Raw genomic sequence first — 22,911 nt, forward strand, 5'->3', positions numbered from 1 at the left:
TGCTTGGCAATCACTTGTGAAGTTGGCATGTCATTGCAAAGTAACGAGGGCTACTCACTAAAGATAACAAAACCACTCTTACGGATATTTCAGCATGCCGCAACTAGTTGTTCAGGTTCAGTTGCCTTCATACACATGAAAGGTACAATCCTTATGCAACATGTTTTATAGCACGGGAGCAAATAAATGAGGGGATGCAGCATGAAAAATCTTCAGCAGACAACGTTAAATGATTTCTCATTATTAAATATTATTCATAAAATAATGTTCCTACGAAAAATTCATACAGTCCCTTTTTATCGTCATTATCACTGTCAGTTTAACATAATATTCACTCCCCTTCTGATAACTTCATGTTGCAGATTTTACACTACGGGATGCGGGCATCAATGCCATCCAATATTTCTAAAAACTACCTGAGACAATAATGAATACATAGGTATAATCTAGAAAAGGTATCATCATGACGCTGACCAACCTCATCTGCTCTTCCATGTTGCAAGTTCTAGGCAATGCAAGTTTTATCTATCCACGCAATATTCTCAAATAAAATCCATCTTCACAATGTCTGAGGCTGTGGATCAGGAGGGGAAAGGGTAACAAGAAATCTGTGAATCATCTCAAAGCTGGTGAATGTAATAACAGCAGCTGGTGTTGTTCTAATAAGGTTGGTGGCACACCCTCGGTAAAATCCAGGGAGACCCTCTTGTTGAAATACTTTCTTTATGCAATCAACCACACCAGAGTAACGCTTTTCTGAGTGGTGGCCTTGTTCTTGAAGCCTTGAGCGAACTACCTGTACAATCATGTGAAAATAAATTTGTATGTTAGTGTTTCTGTCAAGCAAAGATGACTAGCAACCAACAATTTACTGTCACATAGAAAACAAGCAAGAAGCTTAGGGGAGCTGGTGCGTGAAGCTGTGGCTTTCTGTTGAGATATAAGTAGCTTGCTTGAAGTTAATAGCTCGAAGGGCCTGTGGTTTCTATATAGGCAATGGAGGTATTTGGGATAGCTTTTACTGCATGATTTTTTGGCAAGGAAATGAAATAAGAGAACATTTTTTAAAGTTATCTCTGTTCACTTCACAGGATTTCTGAATGAAGTCCTTGAGTATCAGCATTCAGGGTTTTTTTTTTTTTTTTTTGTCAGTGAGCACATTTCTTATCTTTATCTATTGTTTATATCTTCCAAACCAGGTCACATGCTCATAAAACTAAAACTTGAATGGTAATTGATTCTTCCTACCCACGAAAGCTTATGAGCGCAAGAAACATCATAAGATTTTTTTCCTTTTTCTTAGGATAAAAGTGACTGCACAATTCATTGTGAAATCCTATATAATGATAGTCTTATCATCGATTCAACAGTTACTGGCAGCTTAGACAAGGCATTTTGAGTACGATTCTGATTGCTCAAAAACTGAATAGAACTTCAAGTTACAAGCAAGAAATATTTGACAGTCCAAAATTTTTCCTCTTCAAAAACAAGTAAAATCCAGAAAGAAGACCATTGAAAGGCTACAGCGCTGCCTGAACCTTGGAGAAAGGAGGGGGAGAAGTGGGAAGGCAGCTGAGCATCAATGATGTTTTTTTTCATGCTGATCAGTGATGACATATATATTAACTCAAGAAATCAGACCATTTTTTAAACAACATACCTCGTGTGGATATGTTAGTGTAGAAGCAAATATTTTGGAGACTGATGAGGCAACAGCAACATCACGTGCACCTAGTTTATCCATTGCGGTATTATCTGAAATGAAAAAATAACTTAAAAACAATTCTTTCCTATTTTAAATTACTAAGAGATTAAAACCAGTTATAAATCACCTCGGCTGGCCAAGTACATTTTGATCTTCTCGTATGTTGGAAATTGGATGGCAACATGACTGATACCAGCCAATGCAGGCACAAGACCACTGATTGCCGCATAAAAAAACTTACGTATTATTAAAACTCATCTTCAAACTTTAGATATAAATACCTAACACAGTCCAATGATATTCATTGAAGAATTCAATACCTGTACAACCCACGGATGCCTTCCTCATAAGCTATTCTTCTCAAAGCAGACAGTGTACTCCTATATGGAACTACACCAACTCTCATTCCTTGAGTCTGCAGAACAGAAGCAAACAAAACAATGTGAATGCTGACCACCTCAGCACCTTGAAATATGCAATCATCCACTATTTTTTTCACTTTCCACACTAGAACAAGTCACTTGCATGTATAGAAGATTTAATTACCATTATCTTGTACAATGCACAAATTTCAATGTCATGACTTAGGTACATATTGCAAAACCATATCACATAAAATAAACAAAAACTAAAATAATAATCACAAGCAACTAAATTAAAACAACAAAATTGTTGCTCCTAAGCACACTGAAGTGTTGACTGGACAACTAAGACATCTTATGCATCAGAAAATAATAACAAATGGGAACTCGAGAGAAGGTCCTCTCCTCTCCTCTCCGCCATGAGCCCACACTTGGCTAATCCTCCTTGAATCAGCATCATAGGTGGGGCATGGTATGTTCAGCAAGGAAACAAAAAAAAAAGAAGCATGACTCAAATGAGCTATAGGTTTTTGCATCCTGCTAAATCTACTAGGTGTATTAAATAAAGGAGCTTGACCTAAAATTCCATAGATGCTTCTGTTGGTAAGTGCTAGATTAACTAGCACATATTTTTATAATAACAGACAAAATAAGACATGAGCAAAAATCACACACTTGAAGTCTTGTCTTTACAACCCAAAGAGGATTTGTGAAAATAGTTGTTACAGCTCCAGCACCAGAAGCAGCTATCATATTAGCACCTATTGAAAGATGATGACCTTCATCTACACAAGCAACACAATCACAGGCTCATTAACACTAAAAAGAAAAAAAAAAGGTACTGTGAGATAAATGTTAAGAGAAACTATGAAACAGGGGAGAAAAGAAAGCAGCAATGAAGCTTTGTTTAATGACTAGTGAAAGTAACAAATTAGCACTGACCATTGGAACAAAGAAAGCTTTTGAGCTGTTCGTAGATTGTAAAATAAACCTGTAAAAGAAAAACCTAGATCATTAGGAAGAAGAAAATTTAAGGCAGCATGATCTACAAGAAAAGGAAGTTGGAAATGCTACGGGAAATGAGAAAATAGAATCAATTATTTTAATTCTGGACCAAATATATTTCATTATCTTCAAAATTCATCCTGGGGCCTCAGTTCTCACTAGTGATTGTTTATTATAAGGATACAGAATCAAGTCAACGAAGTACCTAAAAGAAACAATGCACGGTGACACTGAAAATTGACTGTGCTGTAGAGATGAATTCACCAATGACTTCTAGATTGAGCGTTACAACAAGTTAATCATTTTTTTGTTGATTCAGTCTGTGAATGGATTATTTCTTCCTTCATATTTCCACTCACCACGTTTCTAAAATTCAGCATCTTACAAGAACGCAAACAAATTTAATCGCATAATAGTTTATAGATATGCTGTGCCATGCCCTCGTCAAATTCTCATAATCAAGCTCCGATTTAGTTAAAAATGTTTGCAAACATAATCATACACTTCACACAAACTAGCATGGAAACCCAACTCAAGTGCTTCTGTTTTATAACAATAACTAAATGTTGTGATGTACAAAACATAAGTTCGAAACAAAACTCACTATGAGAACTAAATTGAGGAGGTAAGGCTTCAACTTACAGCCCAGTTAGGTAGCAGTGCGAGCACGGTTGGAGAAAGCCCCCGGTACATACCACGCAACCCCTCCCTCTGGAATATTTGTTCCAAACTACTAATTATAAGACTCCCTGACCAAAATTCAAAGAGAATTTCTGTAATTCACAAGCAAACCACACGGATGCAAATCTTCAAGGAACTAATTCAATTTTGGCGTCTGTTAGAATTTCAAAGATCAATTATTTTTATTTTTTTAAAGAAAAAATCAAACCTTTAAAACTATTGGCAGCAACATCGAGTTTTGGCAGGCCATGAACCTGAAACCTAGTTTTGATAACATCTAAAGGACAGACGAATGCAGCGGCAATAACCCCTGAATCCAAATTAAAAAAGAAAGCATCAATATTTCAATTAATTGATCTAGGCTAGAGAAAAAAGAAAGAAGTAAGAGTACCGGCAGCAGCACCGGCGCCGGCATTGCAGAGTAGACATTGCTTGGGATTAGGATGAGGATGGGCATGAGAATCGGTGGAGGACATTTCATGTGAAAAGAAAAAAAGCAGAGACTCGAGAATTATAAAAAGAATACAAGGAATCCTCTCTGGAGAGGGAATTTGCAGACAGCCAGAGTCGCATGGCCAGAAGATGAAACCCTGTTTTGATTGCTCGTCGAACCCGTCCGAGAATGCTAGTTGGGTTCTTTTTTTTTGTGTGGTTAATAAGGGATCGAAGAAATCGAATTAGGAGAAGGCATGCGATAAGGTCGAGGAAAGCATTTATTGTCGGGTTATTCCATTGTCGGAGAAGAAGGGAGAGAGGAACAATAAAAAGGAGAGAGATTCAGTTTCCTGTGTGGATTTTATAATTGAATTTCAAGAGATGATCCGGAATTAAAAACGTGAGGCTTTCTTTAACTTTCGCGGGGGCATTAAAATTTATGTACAGCAACGTCAATTTTATGCAGCCGCCACTCTAAACACTATCTGGAGGCAATTATCTTAATAAATAATCAGACCAAGTATCTTTGTAAATTGACCCTCCATTTCCTATCACAAGAGTTTTATTTGTCAAAAGAATGGTCAATACGGTGACATTTTGAAACATGTATATGGAGAGTATGTATCTCGTGTTTTTATCGTCTAACAAATATTGCAATCAATGCATAATTAAAAAACTAATATAATTAATAAAAGAGTGGACTTGCTTATGCAAATTCATCAAGACATGTTGTTGGGTGTTACTGCATCACTATCTTGAAAATTCAACAATTTAATTTTTAAAGAATTATAATTGTTAAAATTTTAATAATTTATAATAATTAAATAAAATATTTATCTGATTTTTCCACTCCAAATATCATCAAAACAATATTGATGTTGCATATATAAAATAGAACTATCATCAGGATATATCTTAATAATAAAGTGGTTATGTTTATTAGCACTCCTATAAGTAGTCGAACCTTCTCTAGTCTAAATCATATCTCTCTCGATGTCCTATTTCAGCAAATTATTAGTCTTTTCAATACAATTGAATATCTATATAGTTTAATCAAAAATAATAATTGACGATAGTATAATTTAAAATAAATACAAAAAAATACCATACATTATCTAGTTTCACAAGTTTTTCTGTTATGATCCATTTCTGTTTAATAATTATGAGTGCCTCTTTCTAGCTTTCATCTCATTATGTAGATGAGTGGATTTTCTTTGACCTTTATTCCTTCACCATCTAGTTAAGCATCCATATACATTTGGACCACCATATATAGGCTATAACGGTATATTATACAAGGGTTGAAAATGATAACTATATGTATTTTTATACAACAAGTTAAAGTAGAAATCATCAATAAATTGCACATAGTTCACATTTCGTAAAGTGTAATATGCAATTAAGTGTGAACATGGTCGATAATGCAGTTGCATTTGCTATAAATACAGATTGTTTCACTGATGTTAATTGTTTTCCACAGTTCTCGTGTAACACCAATCATTAGAGGTATCTTAGACTAAAATATCTCACCTCTAAGTTCAAATTGAGATATCAAGTGTGATCTAGAAGTTGTCTCATCAGCAACTATTTCAGCTATGACATTTAAAGGTTACAATACATCATGATTCAAAAAATCTTCAACTTTTTCTTTACGCTTCATAAAATACTTATTACAAGTAAAACAAATTGTCTACATTAACCAATATAAGTAAGCCACGTACACTTTTTTAAACATCATTAAAAACTTTTAACAAATTTGTTGCCATATTGCCATAACAATGACAACCAGAATCATATGACAATGCCTTTTTTTTAGATTCAACTTCTGAACATGCTCTAATCATATCATCAGTCTACACCAAATCCTAACATAAAATGTCAAACTCCTCTTTAGAAGGATTTGTACACATCATATGCAATATATTTTTCAAAGCAATATTTGTTAACTTAGTGTTTAAGTCACTCATAAAGTGTTGTGAACAATTTAAATGATATCTAATAAGCTCATAAAAAATTTATGCCATAGAATTCTTAATCACTACATGTTTATCTAATATAATAAATAACTCGGTGTGACCACCAATCACATATCAATAAAGTAAATCTAAAAACCAACTTCAATTATTATTCATCTTTCTTTTGATAATAGTAAAACGCAATGGATAAGCTCTATTATTTGCTTCATAAGCAACTACAACCAATAACTTTGCCTTGTACTGACTATAAAGGTGAGTATCATCAATACTAATTAGAGGATGACAATATTGAAACTCATTAATTAAAGCAAATAGCTAAAATGCTCTTCCAAATATTGCCTTATCGCCATCAACTATTTTATGATCCCTAATGACAGACGTTCCTAGATTTGAATATCTGATGGCTAATAACATTCTAGGTAGATTTTAAAATGATTACTTGTGTGTACCAAATAATTGCTTTAATATTTTTTTTTATCCATCCATGTCTTTCAATTGGAAACTTCATGCTCATAATTACTTAAATTTCTTCATACTTGTCATAACTTAATTTTTGGTTTTCCCCCAAATCACCATTTTCTTTTAAAAAATGAAAAGCAATAAAAAATAAAAAAAATAAAATATATTAGCAAATTGGAAAGAGCAGACTGAGAAGGGTTTCAAATATATGAGGGTACTAAGTTGGAATTTTAGATAAGATTGGGAACCCAATTATATCCAAGTTCAAAAAATAATACAGATACAAGGTCAAATTAAATGATTATAGGATGAATTTGAAAAAGAATTAAGTTTAAGGATTTAGTGAGACTTTAAATTAGCCAATTTAATTTAATCATGAGCCCAATTAAAAGTTTAATTAAATTTTAAAAATTAATTAGGTCAAATTAAAAGAAATAATTAAGTGTAAGGACTTCATTAAATTTTTAATAGGTCAAAGTAATTTTATTATGGACTTAATTGCTGAAAACTTAAGTCTATAAGTTTAATTTGAACTTAATTGAGAAGATTGAAATTTTAGAGGACCATATTATTGTTTTTAAGCTTAATTGTTTGAAATCATGGACATAATTGCAAGAAAATCAAAGTTTATTGGTCATTCAAGAGTTAAATTGAAGAAATTCAAGACCAAAAACCTTTATGTAAAAGGAATACGGATTTAGGGTTCAAAATTAATTGAAAACAGAGGTGAAATTGAATAAATTAGAAGTTTGAAGGTCAATTAAGAGTAAAATCATAAATTTCAAAACCAAGGATCAAGTTAAAAGAGGCACGAACATTCAAGAGTTGAAATTGACTGAAATCAGGGGTAAAATTGAAAAATTTAAAAATTTAAAGGATAATTGAGGATGAAATTGAAGACATTCTGGATTAGGGATCATTTTGCAAAAGGCACCAAATATTAAAGGTAAAAATCGACATGACTAAGGACTTAATAAAAAAAATCAAGAGAAATCAATCCAAATTGTGAGAATTCAACAAAATTAGAAAAACAAGGACTATTTTAAAGAAATAATAAAATAATGCTATTTTGGCACCACCATTTGCTTTCTTCTTCATTTTTCTAGCAAAAAAGCTGGTTATAACCCTACTTTGCAAAACTATTTAATGCATGTTTTCTCTACTAAATAGAACAAAAAACACATCCTCTTTACCACTTGACATTGTATTTCAAGACCAACCTAATAATTGTCAGTTTGTCACCCCTGAAACTGCTGCCATACTAGTCCAAAGTCACAGACCCAACTAATTGTTATGAACATAGTTTGGAGGTACAATTTGTTGGGTTTTTAACCATGGCTATAATTAATTCTATAGGGTTGAATTATCAAGATTTGGTTTCAAATGGAAGCCAATAAACCTCCTTTATCTTCTAGAAATATGAGATCTTTTCTTTGGTAAAAAAGAGAGAATTTCCAACTCTTTCCTAGAAAACCAAAAACCATTATCTCTACTAATACTTTTTTCCCCTATTTTCAGACTACCAAAATACCCAAACCCAATAATAAAAAAAAAAATAGCCTCTTTTTTTCCATAAGATGATAAACCGCAATCTTTAGTCTCCCAATAACAATTCTTCTAAGTGAACTAGAAACTATCTAACCAATATCACAACAAGCTGCATTTCTAATAACAATCTTCTCTTTACCACCGGTAGTGTTTTTCCTTTCAGTAACATCATCTTCTCTACATCATGACCAACAACAACTCAACACCTTTACAACTTTAGCTTTTATTTCTGTAGAGAACACTAAGCCAATGCCTCCCTCCTTGGTCGTACCATCACCTACATTACCAACAAGAATGCTAGACCACCAATTCTAGAGTTGCATCATCCTGCACTCCCTGTTCTCTATTTTGACCATGCATAACAACAATAACAAAGGTGGTCTTCCTTACATACCAACAATAAATCACTCTAGTATCCATTAGCATCTCCACTACTTTAAGGTAGACTAACAACGACAGCCAAACAACGCCCTCAAGTCAGGTAATCTTTCTCCTTGTACACTCTACCTTTTTATTGCATGAAAAATATGAATAAATTCATGTCTTGCAGCTTTTAGCTTTTTCTAGCAAAGCGTAAGATGGGTTGGATCCTCAGCTTTGCCTACATAACTAAGCTAGGTCCAACCCAACCTTATATATATAAAAAAATAATTAGACCTTCAGTCGACCCAACAAAATAGCTTCCTTGGGCTTAAGGCCTAACCAACCCAATTTTTAGGCTAAGGATGTGTTTGACAAATAAACCCTTATGCCTTTCTGTTAGTTTTTAACTTATCTTCATTTTATTATCTCGTAAAAAGACCTTTAATTTTTTTTCAAATTTTTTAAAAAACATTCAGGGATCATTTTGAATTTATTTATGAGTCCTTCATATATTTTTCCAATGATTTTTTTTAATATTAGGCTATAGACTTATATTGTAAGATATGAACCCAATATTAAAAAATACATGTTTTTCTCTTAAATTCACAAAAAATCCAAAAAGAATTAAAAAATTCCCTCATTTCAAAAATAGAAAAAAAAAATGCTTGTATGCGAATAGATTTTGAAATTTTCATGTTTGTTTTCTTATGAAAAAAAATTAGAAGTTTGCGATTATCCATTAGAATTTGGTCAAAATTTCAAATAAAAATCTTTTTATTTCTTGACATTTAGAATAGTTAAGTTTTGACTCGATAAGATAAGAATCTCATTATTGAGGATAACTTTTCTTAAACCTTGGATGAACTATTTTGAACTTTAGAATGATTAGGTTTTTACCTGATGAGATAAAAATTTTCTTATTGAGAAAGACTTTTCTCGAACCATAGATAGACTAATGAATATAAACGCGATTTAGAACAAACAACAAAGTAGACCATAAGTAGGGTGCATTGGGGTTTATATATCTTTTCTTTGTACAACCAGTCCCCTTACCCAGATTATTATAGACCATTAGATTTTCTAGTGTTTATAATACTAAGCGGTGCCTCCTTTTACTATTTTTTTTATTGATAAAGGATAATATTTTTTTTATCATTTACACTCACATCTACCTCAATAACCCTAATCTAGAAGGATGATCATTGTGATGTCGTACATATGCGATAACAGTTGTCAACATTGCCTCAACAATTAGATCTGAGTCAATCTGATAATGGCGTTATAAAATGAAAAGGTTTCGATATAATTGTGACCCTTTTAATTTTGAAACTTCTTATGAATTAAACCTTTGGTGATACTCTCCATGTAAATATCATCTACAAACTAATTCTTGAATATAATGCAATTGAACATAAGTTTTAGTTGAATGATGAACCGTGTACTAAAATAAATTTTTTATATGTTATTGTTTTATCATATTAATATATTCAGACTTATCTCTGAATTTTTTCCCAATCTTTAATTCATCAACTAATAAGTCCAAATACCTATTATTGTTAGCCTAGTCATTACATCCGTATTGGTCATCTATACTCATAACCTCAAATTTATAAATAGGAAAAGTTATGTATTGAGTGATAGGCTCAACTAACTCAGAATCTTCATCTCCCTCCTCAACCTCAACTTTGTCAATGTGACGGTCATCTTTCTCATCACTTAGTTCAGATTCTCCATAGCAATATGAAGTAAATGTCATACCTAGTTAAGATTATGTATTAATAACTTTCTATACTAATATTTGTTTACTTGTATTACCACTTAACCTAAATGGACTAGTCACTCATGATGCCCTATGGTTCTCTAACAATTATTTGAAACTCGAGTCAACTCCATACTAAAAGAGTTTTATTGTCTAGATCTACTATTCAAGTATAACTCCAACATATTAATCCCTACAAATCCAAAAATTGAATTCATACTCTCATCACTAAATATTGATACATCGATATAACGAGCTTGATTGGCCCTAGTTTGCAATATCCTCTAAGTAATTTCAACTTCTATTTCAAACATATTCCAACTAGGTCAATCACAAAACATTCTAAATAAATTGTTAAAGAACATGTCTGATGTAGCCATTAGGAATTCATGACTTCTTTCATTATAAGTGATACCATTTTCAGTATTTATAATGATACCATCATAGAAGCATAATATTCTTAAATTACAAAATATTATGTCAGACAACATAACAAAATACACTTTTAATTTATTAATATATTGAGGTTAATCAAAGTGTATAATTTATCAACAGAGCTATGACAGTAATATAATCAAATAAAACTTAAATGACAGTAATATAATCAAATAAAACTTAAATTCATCAAATTAATCGGTATACACCTACATTCATAAAAGTTTGCTATCATAACAAAATTATTAATCAAATTCATGCATTTTTATTATTTTATATGTAATTCGGTATAATCCATAATTTAATCTAATTAACACTAACTTTTTCAAAATAATTTTGTCGATTCACAATGAACAACAACCCAAAGTCATTGATTATTTTATCTAATAACATAATTATCAACTCAAGTCATATCTAACTAACCTAATCTTTAATTCAAAATCTTAACATTTTATAAAATCAAATTAACACATATTAGCATAAACTACATTAAATTGATAGAGGGAAAATGTTCAACATACCTCTAAATATAGAATGTGAGTGATGATGGTGACTAATGATAGATGTTTTGGCTAGAAAATTAATGAGTTGCGCTAGAGAGTGAGACAGATGGCCTACAATCTAGAAGCACACACACACACACACAGAGAGAGAGAGAGAGAGAGAGAGAGAGAGAGAGAGAGATGGGTGATGTTGCGCCACTGTGGGTGTTTTTTGGCTATAAAGAGAGAGAAAGAAAGACAGAGAGAGAGAGGAAGGTCATTGAATTTGGTGAGGGGAGAAGGATAATAGTTGTAAGAGAAGAGAGAGGGGGTGGAAACAAGGATATATATATAAAAAAAAAAGTCTCAAAGTTTAAATCTCAAACGAAGTTAGTTTAAATCTCAAACGAAGTTATAGACAACATTTGTGATTTGTATATATGAAAAATGTAAAATAAGAGGTTTTGATGACAATTATGACATGAGAATCGCAATTGCCATTCGTAATTGGTGAAACTATGCTATATCTCCAAATATTTTCTACATTAAAGTACTTTATTAATTTTTTTTACTATGCTAGAAAACAAAACAAAAACTCAAAGAAATTATTGTAGTCTATTAGTCATCACCGATAAATGTTTAAGAGTGGTAAAAATTGGTTTTAAAAGTGCTTTTTTACTTAATAATATATTAAAATATTTTTTTTATTTTTTGAAACTTATTCTTAATATTAGCACATTAAAATAATTTAAAAATATTAAAAAAATTAATTTAAAGCAAAAAAATAATTCAATTTTTTTGGTAAATAGGCTAAAACTCAATTCCAAACACATTAAAATAGTTTAGTGTTTACTTATTGACAGTTTGCAGCAAAACCAAACTGGTTTTGTTTATTGAATGCTGACAAATATTTGTTTTCTTTTTATTTATTATTATTATTATTTAAGAATATGAGTGCAATCTTCAGTGTCTATGTAACACACGGCGCTTGATGATCGTATTAGAATGGCGTTATGCTGAGTTTGACCTTTCAAGGCTGAAAATATTCAGTAAAGGACATGGATAAAAGTTTCCAACCAAACATGACCCTATTTATTGGGGTCACGTTGATTATTTAATTTGTTTTATAACCACCAGGGTTTCAATTTCATCCCTAAAAAAACCATAACTTGCATTATTTAATTATTGCATAATTGCTAAGGTTTGTGCATGTGTTAACGTATTATATGTTTTAATAGTCACACCTGACTACTTGCCTTTTTATATTTTTAAATTAATTTGTAAATTAATAAATTAATCAATAAAAAATTAGTTTTCTTTTAAAAAACATTTTATAAAGAAAGTTACAGTAGCTTCTACATCCCACATATTTTAGTTTTTTTTTTTACATATTTTAGTTTTTTTAATAATTATAATTATAATAAATTAAATCCAAGTTTTATCAAATATCTCAAGAAAATTTTTTAAAAAATCCAACCCATTTCTCATTTGTGGGTTTTTCATTAGATTTTTTTGATTAATTTATTAATATGTATAAAAAGGTTTTGTTTGATAATCAATAATATATGCTTCATGAGATGGCATGATAACTTGAGATGGGATGAAAAATGAAAATACAAATAGAAAATAAGAATATAATTTTAATAAATATCTCCCCTAAACATTTCAATAAAGCATAATTATAATGTCTTTAAATTTATAAAATAATAAGATAGTGTTTAAGATGCAATAAGTATAAATAAATACTTATTAATTCATGCTTAAATATTTTTTTTATGACGTAACAATAATTGTTTTTATTGAAATTATACATAATTGTATATAAATATTATAATTACAGAGCAATTATCTAAATTACAAAAGATAAGATAATTTCTTATGATGTACTAATCGAATCCCAGTTATTTGGTGCTAAGTAAATAATATTTATTTTTCCTGAAAGACAATAATTAATAACTAGCATAATTATGAGATAGTTAATTGAATTATTAAATGATAAGATAAAATAAATAAGAATATTAATTTTCCTGATTGGATTGTGATATGCTTGTCAAAATCGTGATAACCCTATCTAGGTTATCATTGCATTCCAACGGGAACGCTATTTCAATTCCCCCCTTATCCATGAAAAGCCCTATCCCTGATTTAACTTGCAGAAACCCCTGACCGAGATCCGTCCCTACACCACATCTCCCCGCCCCAGGTGCGTTTTGTCCTACACGACATCTCCCCGTCCCAGGTGCGTTTTGACTAATTCCTTCTCTCTAACTCATGCTCTGTTAGATTATATATATAATATTTTATCGGCTCTCTGTGCTCCTACCTTCTCCCCCAACAGTTATTGCTTCTTTATCTGTCTCTGTTTGATTCAAATATCACTTAGTTGAAGATGGTCCTAGGGTTTTAGGGCTGTCACAGGTTAAGTAAGATGAAGAGGAAAAGGGAAAGAAGATAGATCGAAAACGATGAGGAAATTTCGTAATTTTCTTTAGTCGTAACAGAAACCATCTGTACATACACAAACTAAATGCTTGGTTCTATAAATTTGAGCCTGTAAACTTAGAACGAACAGATGAAGTACCAGGTGACTGGTCTTGGTGATTTTGCAATCTGTCGTGGCAGTATGAATTGGCCTGAATGTAACTAACAGATGGCACCTAATGGCCTCCTCCCTGAACAAAAACCCACCGAGTGGTTTGGAGTGGTGTGGGGTTTTGATTACAAGTCTAAGAGGAGATGCATTTTGTTTTTACCATGTTAGTTGGATTATGAATACTAAGCCCTTGCTTGTGAGAATTAATGGAATATGTTCCTTTTGCATTGAAGAATATGGCTAACATTACTATAGTTTGATAATAGTATGCAAATGGAGTGTGATTATGGCGGAGCAAGTGCAATTCTTGAATCAGTTCATGGTGTAAGTGTCATTATGGTTGAGCAAGTGCAACTCTCATGGTGTAAGTGTCATTATGGTGAAGCAAGTGCAACTCTTGAATCAGTTCATGGTGTAAGTGTCATTATGGTGGAGCAAGTGCAACTCTTGAATGAGTTCATGGTGTATGGCATTGGAAGTTTGCAGACCTGTTTTAAGGACCATTTGACAGGGAAGAGGCCACATCTTCAAAATGTCTTCCTCCTCCCCTCATTACAAGAGCTATGTTATGGCCCTCCTTGCTTGCTTGCACTATTGATCGGGATTATTTTGGTAGCGTGTTCAAAGCTTTAAGCTAGAGTTTCCAATTCCAGCATTTGGGTCTTAGGACGATGCCCATGAAACATTCTGTGTAGTTTTTGTTGGCGCTCCTGCTGTCCTCGAAGTTTGGCCTGAAGTTTATAGACTTTTTACATTTTATTATCTAACTGTCCTCCTGTTTAAATCCTGGTGGGGAATTTTGGGCCTGAAATAAATCTTTGTAAAAGCAAAGGTGAAAGTTTGTTAAGGACAACACATTCTAAGGACCTAAACTGACAGTAGATACACGATGGCAAGCTACATAATGAAGATGACAAGTAAGCAAAGAGGCCTTCAACTTGCTTTCTTTGCTAACACATTTACCCCATTTCAAGTTCCCAACCTATGATCCTTGGGAACAAGGATCAAATGAAGCAAGGGGGCATTATAACCTATTTAACTATAGGAATTAATATACCAGTCCTAGTGATGGGGTGGAAACATCTGGCGTAGAGCGTGTTCAAAGTTTCTATTCTCAAACTTTGGAATCAAGTCTTTAGTGCATTTATATACGGTTTCTTAATATAAAGAATCAGTGAATGAAAATTACAAAGTTTTGTTTTCCGTATATCCTCTCTGTTCTTTCACCCCTTTTCTGTTTTTCTCCCTTTTTCTTAAAACTTCTCTATAACAATTACACAGCCCTAGGATTTGTTACATAAAAATGCAACATTTACTATTATATGAAATTTTTTTCCTGTCCCCCTCCCCCTCTACTTTAAGAAAAATTGGTATCATTAAGTGAACAGAAACAGTATTGTGCCATAACCATCTTCATGTTCGTGCATTATAATCAATAGCACGTGTTCATCAATTTGAGGGCATGGATTATCATTTCAATAACCTAAGAATCAAGCATTGAGGATGTTTAGGTTGACATGGAAAACAGAATGGCTTTATTGTGTTATGCTTGGTAGTATATTTTGAGGAATGGGACTGGAAATAAGAGATTGTCTCTGCATTAACTATTAATTAAAAACTTTTTAATAAGCAGGACAGTTTGGAATGCTGAAATGGGCATCCAAGCCAGAAATGGTAATGATCGTCTCCGAACAATTTGGACACCTGAAATGGATCGCTATTTTATTGACCTTCTACTAGAGCAGGCTAGCAATGGAAACAAGTTCGATGATCATCTATTTAGCAAAAAAGCATGGAAGCATATGACCTACTTGTTCAATGCAAAATTCAAATTCCAATGTGAAAAGGATGTTTTGAAAAATCGGCACAAAACACTGAGGAATTTGTATAAGGCTGTCAAGAAGCTCCTTGAATATAAGGGCTTCAGCTGGGATGAGAATCGACAAATGGTGACGGCTGATAATAATGATTGGGATGAATATATTAAGGTGAAAAGCTTCTCACTTCTGCTAAATTGAAAAGAATTATTATATACTTGAAATCTCATGTGTTATAGTTGCAGATACATCCAGATGCACGTGCATTCAGAATAAAAACTATACCATATTATAGTGATTTGTGCTTAATATATGGAGATCCAACCGTTGAGAAAAAAGGTAAAGAATCTAACTTTGATGCTGTCTTTGACAGTAATATGTCTGCATCACAAGGACTCAAGGATTTATTTAGTTTTATAATCCGTCACTGTCTCTTGATTGTTGGTTACCAGGTGACAATGTGCCAGAGTCACTGCCTTTGCTACTAACTTCTGAGAATGAAGAAGTCACAACCACCCAGCCAAATATTGGTAGTGAGGGAGTTGCTGAAATTCTTCAAGAAATCACAATTGATGAAGATTACAGAATATGTGTTTCAGAAGTAGTGGATGATTCTATGACAAAAGGGGTAGGGGATGATGTGCAAGAGGCTGCACCAAATATCACAGGAAGCATGGCAAGCAACCGCACTCGAACATATTGGCAACCACCAATGGACCGCTATTTCATTGACCTTATGCTTGAACAATGGCAGAAAGGAAATCAGATTGATGGTGTATTCCGGAAACAAGCATGGATGGACATGATTGCATCTTTCAATGTTAGGTTTGGCTTTAACTATGACGTGGATGTTTTGAAAAATCGCTTCAAAACTCTGAGAAGGCAGCATAATGTTATAAAGAATCTCCTTGAATTAGATGGGTTTGCTTGGGATGACACTCGTCAAATGGTAACTGCTGATGATTATGTTTGGCAAGACTATATCAAGGTACGTGTCTATTTACTGTATCTGGAACCCATAACCAACTGATGCTTGTTAAATTGAACAGCAGCTGTATAAAAGCCTTTGATGCTCGTCAAATGGTAACTGCTGATGATTATGTATGGCATTGAAGCAAGAATATTATAAAAGCCTTTGATATGATAAAATGCAGACGCATACAGATGCACGGCAGTTCATGACCCGGCCTATCCCATATTATAAAGATTTGTGTACGATATGCTGTGATCAAGACAGTGATGAGAGAGACTACTTCTCTGCTCAATATGCAGAGCTGCAAAATGATTTCAAGATTGCCAAGTCTTGTGGAATGCCACAGGGCTCTCAGTCGCCAGCTGCATCAAATTCCAGTGGAGATGAAGTTGGTGGTATATCAGACACTGCTCACACAGCTTCAAAATCCAGTGCACCTACACAGAAGAACAAACGTCGATTAGAAAACCAATCAAATTCTGCTCCCCTCAAAAAGCTCCGCGGTGATGAAGATGGCATGGCTAGTGCCCTTCGTGAGATGGCAACTGCAGTCTCATCTTTATCAGATAAAAGGAAGGATGAAAACTCAAACTCCAACTCTATAGAGAAAGTAATTGAAGCTATCCAAGCATTGCCTGAAATGGACGAAGACCTTGTATTAGATGCCTGTGATTTATTAGAGGATGAATTGAAAGCGAAGACCTTTATGGCACTGGATGTTAAATTGCGAAAGAAATGGTTATTGAGGAAGCTTCGCCCAGAGTCATAGGTGATCTTTGAAGTTTACACTTCATTCTTTAGCTGGCCATATTTGGATCTAGTTTTTTTTTGCTAGGCTGCGTAGGTTTACATGCTCGCCACGGCTAATGTAAATTTAGTGGATTTTTGAGGACTTTACCCCTTGAAAATAGAACAGTTCGGAATGTAATGACGTAAATTCAGAGAACTAAAAAATATATCCATTTGATTCTGTGATAGATTGGGATATGAATGACAGCATCACATGAAGCGAACTTTTCTATTCTTAAACACAACTTATTAGTGTCGTTTCCAATGACTCATTTTCTGAGGGAACCAGAAAAACCTGATAATTATGAAGTGTGGAAGTGGAGGGTATTGTGGCGCAGTTCACAGGAAAAGGAGTCTCCACCCCTCACCAGTGGACTCGGCGAATGCAGCAAACCCGTTACCGGCTCAAGTCTTTCGGTGTTTGGAAGCTCTCCGTTACTGGCTCAAGTGTTATTTTTCAGTCTGTTCTTTTGAGAATGGTCCTTTTTCTCATATGGGTCAGTGTCCCAATCTTAAATGTATTTCCTCCATCTTAAAGGTACGTGCTCCTTCACTATACTTTTAGCTTCTTCCTAATATCCTCTTTCTGTTATAAAGCATGAAGGATCGAGTATCTAGCCTGTTAAATAAAAACCAGCATTGAAGAAATGGAACACTGCGGTGCCTTCTTACCTAACAGGAGAACATATACATCAAGTATGCGTGCCTTCTCACCTAACAGGAGAACATATACATCAAGTATCTTTATTGTTGATGAGGCCATCCAAGCGGGGTGAGATAATTCAGGTCGATTTGTGAGCAAGTCATAAGCACCCTAGAGCCATGCATTGATGAATCATAACCAGCAATTAAAACCCCATTATTAGAGGCAGAATCACCACCAGGATCCTCAAAACAAGATTTTCCCATACAGGCAAAGTGTACACAATAGGAATTTGATTGGGATTTGAGATTTTGCTAGAAGAATAACGCTAAATTTCCATTAAGCACAGGGGCTTTGAAATTCTGGCTCCGATCTGGCCTCATGGATTACGTACAATTGCGGGATACAATTCAGAGCTGCATCTAATCTAGCTCTATTAGACAAGGTATATTCAACATAGCATTCACAATTAAGACCTTTTTGTTTTAATCTCAAGTTGACAACCAACAACGCTAATATTGTGTTTCATTCATTGTCCATCATCAAATATAGTGGACAATAACAGTCCCTGTACGCACTCACTTCTCCTTGCCTTCTCCATGTGTTCCTCATCTGACAAAGGCGATAGGAGATCATTCCTGCAATAATAAAAATACTATCAGAGTTGGTACTGCAAGAAAACAATCAAGTAGCGGTATTAAAATGAAAACCTTAGCAGAATCATAATCATACTAGTATGAATCCCCACATTAAGACAATAAATCAAACCACAGGAACTTCAAGGTTCCAGTGAGCTTGGAATCAAATGTAGGGCTTTGTTGTTTACCATGATTGTTGCTTTGTCAATATTTCCTTCCCATCCTATTTAGGAAAATTTACCTCCCTAGAGTTCTTTTGTTGTTTCCACTCAGACATTTCCAAGTGCTTACTATAATGACAGTGGTGCTATCCTATAATATATAGCTCTCCCAATAGTTCATAAAATGACATTGCATCCATCCATCTTCTCATCATCGTTCACTAGCAAATTATCAATAACTGGCACTTGTAACATTGAAATGCTTTGGGTCTCTTTTCCACACTTTGGCTTCAGAACATAAGCTAACCTTATATATTCTTTCAACCATCTGCCATCTATTACATTGTTTTTTACTTACCCTGCCAAAAACTAGCCCTTTGAATTTATTTGTTTTTCCCCAGCAAAACATATATATAGGAACAAACATTAGCACAAATGTGAATGATGTCATAAAGCATAACCAAACACCTAACCTTTCCAGTAGTTTCATATCTGAGTTTTTCTCTTCTACAGTCACTGTATTTGATAAACTAGGCTGTGCACTCTCATTCTTCTCAGCAGGGGGTACATTGCAAAGGAATGAAAGCAATGGATCAGGTGCTAAATTGGAGGATGACACCACTGAGGATGATCCACTAAATAACGCTTGCCAATATCCATCCTCTAACTCCTTCTTCAGAAAAGTAGAATTTGAATGTGACTCACCTTTCCGAAGTTTCAGTTTTTGCAAACTGTAATCTCTAGTCAAGGATGCAGACATGGTCTCAAGTCTAAATAAAAGAAATAAAAACAATGCAACTGGCAGTAAAAGGACAAGATGCAGTAAGCAAAAGTAAATATCAAGTAAAAAGATAGAAAATTTCCAATTAAAAAAAAGGATATCTTGTAAATGGTTCGATGTTCTGTTGTTATGTGATCAACCATATCCACCCCCACCTTGGTGAAACAAACAGGGCATACCTGCAAACAAATATCAGTGATTGTAAGCAAATTGTACTTCCAAAATTATATATCAAGCTGGCTATGACATGTGCACAAAGATCCCCATTATACTTATGATTAAAACATATTAAGTGAACCTCACACATGCTAGCAAGCTAGAAACAGATTCACTCAAGTCTCCCTGCCTTTCTCTTAACAAAACAGATAGGCATCAGTTTAGGTTTGTCAACAGATTCATCTAGATGAATTTCTCTTTTCAGGTATAACTCAACATAATTAAGATAAAATAGCAATTCAATGAAACGTGCTCCATTAGCTTTGATGCAGCGTATAGTGAAAGAAAGAACTAGGATTTTTCAAGCTCTAGAGTTACAACCTTAAACTATAGAGAAAACTCTGAACTGAAAAGTTCTTAATAAATCAATCTTAACTATATGAAAAATAAGCAATAACGCCGTTGTTTTAAGTAGCTGATATTGTGTTCCCCACTTTGCTTTGATTAAACAACATTATAATAGGCATTCACCTCAGCAACATCTATCAATATTTCCTATTCTTTGGAATCATAAGAATGCTCGGTATTCATAGATTTGTTTTGATGATTCTCATAGTTAATATGCTCTTGAATGCTATCAACCTCAAGAGGAACACAATCTTGCTTCTTTGACCCTTCTAATAACTAGGAATTTTCTTCAATAAAAAGTACAACTCTGATAACCATCCATTAAATCTTTTCTTCGAAAAATCCCCATTATAAAAAAGGAATTTCATCAAAATTAAGAACACGTTTATGAAAAGGTTGAGTGCATCGCCTAACATAAACAGCACTCTCCATGTAGTCATGATGCCTATATAGGTCCGCAAGAATAGATATGGGGGGGTTCGCCCTGAAGTAAAGTCTCTTAGCACATCCATCTCCTCATTACAATACTTGGTTGTGCCTCCCTTAGTCAGTTGATCCAATCGATCAAATCTTTATAATAGGGTTCTCCACATTGTCTCTCAAGCCCTCATAATGTCCCAGATGGCTTCCATTCCTTCAACGCGGGGTGGGAAGTTATTACTAACGTCTATGTCCATCAAACAAGCTAACCTACTCTGATATCAATTGACATAGTGTATAGTGAAAGAAAGAACTATAGTTTTTCAAGCCCTAAGTTTACAGCCCTAAACTGTAGAGAGAACTCCAAAGCAAAAAATTAATAAATTGTTGAATAATCAATCTTAACAGTTTTGAGAAATAAGCTAAAAAGTTGTTTAAATAGTGGCTAAACTGACCTAGCTAATTAAAACCAAATCAAATTAAAATTTTGTAACCTAACTAGGAAAGGAATCCAAAAATAGCTGGGAAAATAAAGAAAAATCCAGAACATCTTCTAGGCCTAATTTGGACATGACAATGAGGACCTTCGTTGGCTAAGGCTTAGCCAGCTACCCCTATAGAACCAAGCATGTAGAACACACTAGGAAAATTTCAACCCGATCTAACCATTGCATAAAAAATTGTGCAAATTTTCATCACAAAAGCCATTTGAAATGACTACACTTTTTCTTGAATTTAGACTTGTTGATACACGTCCCACATCAAGTTTAGTGTAAGAGAAATGGGGTGAAAGCCAATATCATAATCCAAAGGAGAATGTTCTAAATCATTTGCAGAAAATTGAATAACAAATTGCGCATTAGTAAGAAGCTCAAGCCTCTGTTGAATAACATGCCATTTTCAATGAAGATAACATCAAAACTTGACCTACGGTGTGTAAGAAGAAGAAAATCCCAAACAAAGAAGAAAGTCTTAAGATTTAACTGCTAACATTTTACCAATGATTGTTTACAATCACCCTTTCTGTTTTTTATTTACAGGAAAAAAACAAAAAAACAAAAAACAAAAAAAGCATATAGTATGCAAACAGGATTCAATATCAAACAAGTCCGACAACTCTTTGATAAAGCACACGGCCCAGGTTATAAACGCATAAAAGCTGAACTACAAAAGGCATTCAATAGGTATACCAAACTTTTCCGCCCCTTTTACTATTATAAAGAGAAAGATGGTCAGTTAATGATTCGAAAGGTTCTACCCAGCAATCAACACAGAGCGGTGAAAAGCATTAAAAGGTTGCCCAGCAAGCAGTCAATACAAGGAAGCTACGCAATAAATCAAAGGGACAAGATATTATTACAGAGCAAAATGGTAAAGTAAAATACCCCAGACTTGGCTTCTAAATAATGCTCCACATCAACATGGAAGCACAGCTCAACTAAATCAAAATCATCTGTACAATAAGGACACTGATACTCCGTCCTTAAATCATCATCATCATCTTCTTCTTCTATCTCTTCAAAATCAATGCAAAGATCTGTTTCAACAACAACCCATTTCTCAGGATTAACAATAAATAAAAACCCCTACAAGAAAAGACAAGAACAGAAAGAAAAATACCAAATATAAATAAGAGGAGAAAAAAGATGAATCTCGAACTGACCAGAAAGAGACTTGAGAACTGATTGATGGCTCCTTGAAGAAGAAGTAGAGAGACCAAAGCTCCACGTGTCATCTTCCATTTTAATTTGATTATAGTTCACTGATGATTAATTAAATTTACGTCCAATCTTTTGCAGATTTCTTGATTCTCTCTATCTGGGTTCTTCACCTCTCCCTCCCTCCCTCTGTAGAAATAAGGACAGCAGCAGGCAGTATGTGGCTCGGAAAGAAGCAAGTGAAAATTGCAGAGAAAAATCGAAGGTGTTGATTATAAATAGATTCTTAATGGACACGAACTCGGAATTATCAGATTACCCTCCGCCTCCCGCGTATTTCACAAAAAACTACCCTCATCACTACTTTTTTTTTTTTTTTAATCTTATGGGAGACCCTCGAGACCGACATAGAGCCTCCAGAGTCCAGAGTCCAGATCCTTTTTATATTTCAATCAATGTATCATATGACTCCGTGTCAAGGAAGTGTTTATTTATGTGATCTAATCTAATTTTTTTAAGTGTTTTTTAAACTATAAAAAATATTAATTTTTTTAATATATTAATGTTAAGAAAATTAAAAAATATATTCATTTAATTTTTTTAATAAAAGAAAACTTTTATTAAAATTCTATACTTTATTACCAAAACACACTTTAAAGTGTCA

General features: G+C 33.6%; 3 protein-coding genes across 6 annotated transcripts; 1 reads left to right on the top strand and 2 right to left on the bottom strand.

Annotated features, from left to right (window-relative positions):
* Nucleotides 1-218: 218 nt before the first annotated feature.
* Nucleotides 219-4,620, bottom strand: LOC105113348 (nicotinamide adenine dinucleotide transporter 1, chloroplastic-like). The gene is made up of 9 exons (XM_011009499.1): nt 4,145-4,620; nt 3,962-4,063; nt 3,715-3,821; nt 3,010-3,058; nt 2,743-2,852; nt 2,026-2,120; nt 1,833-1,921; nt 1,661-1,755; nt 219-796 (listed from the first exon to the last, which is right to left on the bottom strand). Exons 1-9 carry the CDS (start codon nt 4,227-4,229, stop codon nt 560-562), a joined length of 969 nt encoding a protein of 322 aa, XP_011007801.1. The 5' UTR covers nt 4,230-4,620; the 3' UTR covers nt 219-559.
* An 8,657-nt stretch (nt 4,621-13,277) lies between these two features.
* On the top strand, nt 13,278-17,627 carry LOC105113349 (Myb/SANT-like DNA-binding domain protein). Of its 4 annotated transcripts, none has more exons than XM_011009501.1 (5): nt 13,278-13,413; nt 14,059-15,791; nt 15,866-15,959; nt 16,073-16,608; nt 16,775-17,627. In XM_011009501.1, the coding sequence occupies exons 2-5, from the start codon at nt 15,456-15,458 to the stop codon at nt 17,360-17,362; spliced, it is 1,554 nt and encodes a 517-aa protein (XP_011007803.1). In that variant the 5' UTR covers nt 13,278-13,413; nt 14,059-15,455; the 3' UTR covers nt 17,363-17,627. The 4 variants fall into 4 exon arrangements, with proteins under 4 accessions (XP_011007803.1, XP_011007804.1, XP_011007802.1 ...); XM_011009502.1 differs by having other exon boundaries at nt 14,070-15,791; XM_011009500.1 differs by having other exon boundaries at nt 15,437-15,791.
* A 586-nt stretch (nt 17,628-18,213) lies between these two features.
* Nucleotides 18,214-22,629, bottom strand: LOC105113350 (protein DEHYDRATION-INDUCED 19 homolog 6-like). Its single transcript, XM_011009504.1, has 5 exons — nt 22,253-22,629; nt 21,975-22,126; nt 19,707-19,784; nt 19,298-19,557; nt 18,214-18,663 (listed from the first exon to the last, which is right to left on the bottom strand). The coding sequence occupies exons 1-5, from the start codon at nt 22,329-22,331 to the stop codon at nt 18,555-18,557; spliced, it is 678 nt and encodes a 225-aa protein (XP_011007806.1). The 5' UTR covers nt 22,332-22,629; the 3' UTR covers nt 18,214-18,554.
* Nucleotides 22,630-22,911: the final 282 nt, after the last annotated feature.

Source organism: Populus euphratica, unplaced genomic scaffold (genome assembly GCF_000495115.2).
Source record: "Populus euphratica unplaced genomic scaffold, PopEup_1.0 scaffold773.1, whole genome shotgun sequence".
Taxonomy (NCBI): Eukaryota; Viridiplantae; Streptophyta; class Magnoliopsida; order Malpighiales; family Salicaceae; genus Populus; species Populus euphratica.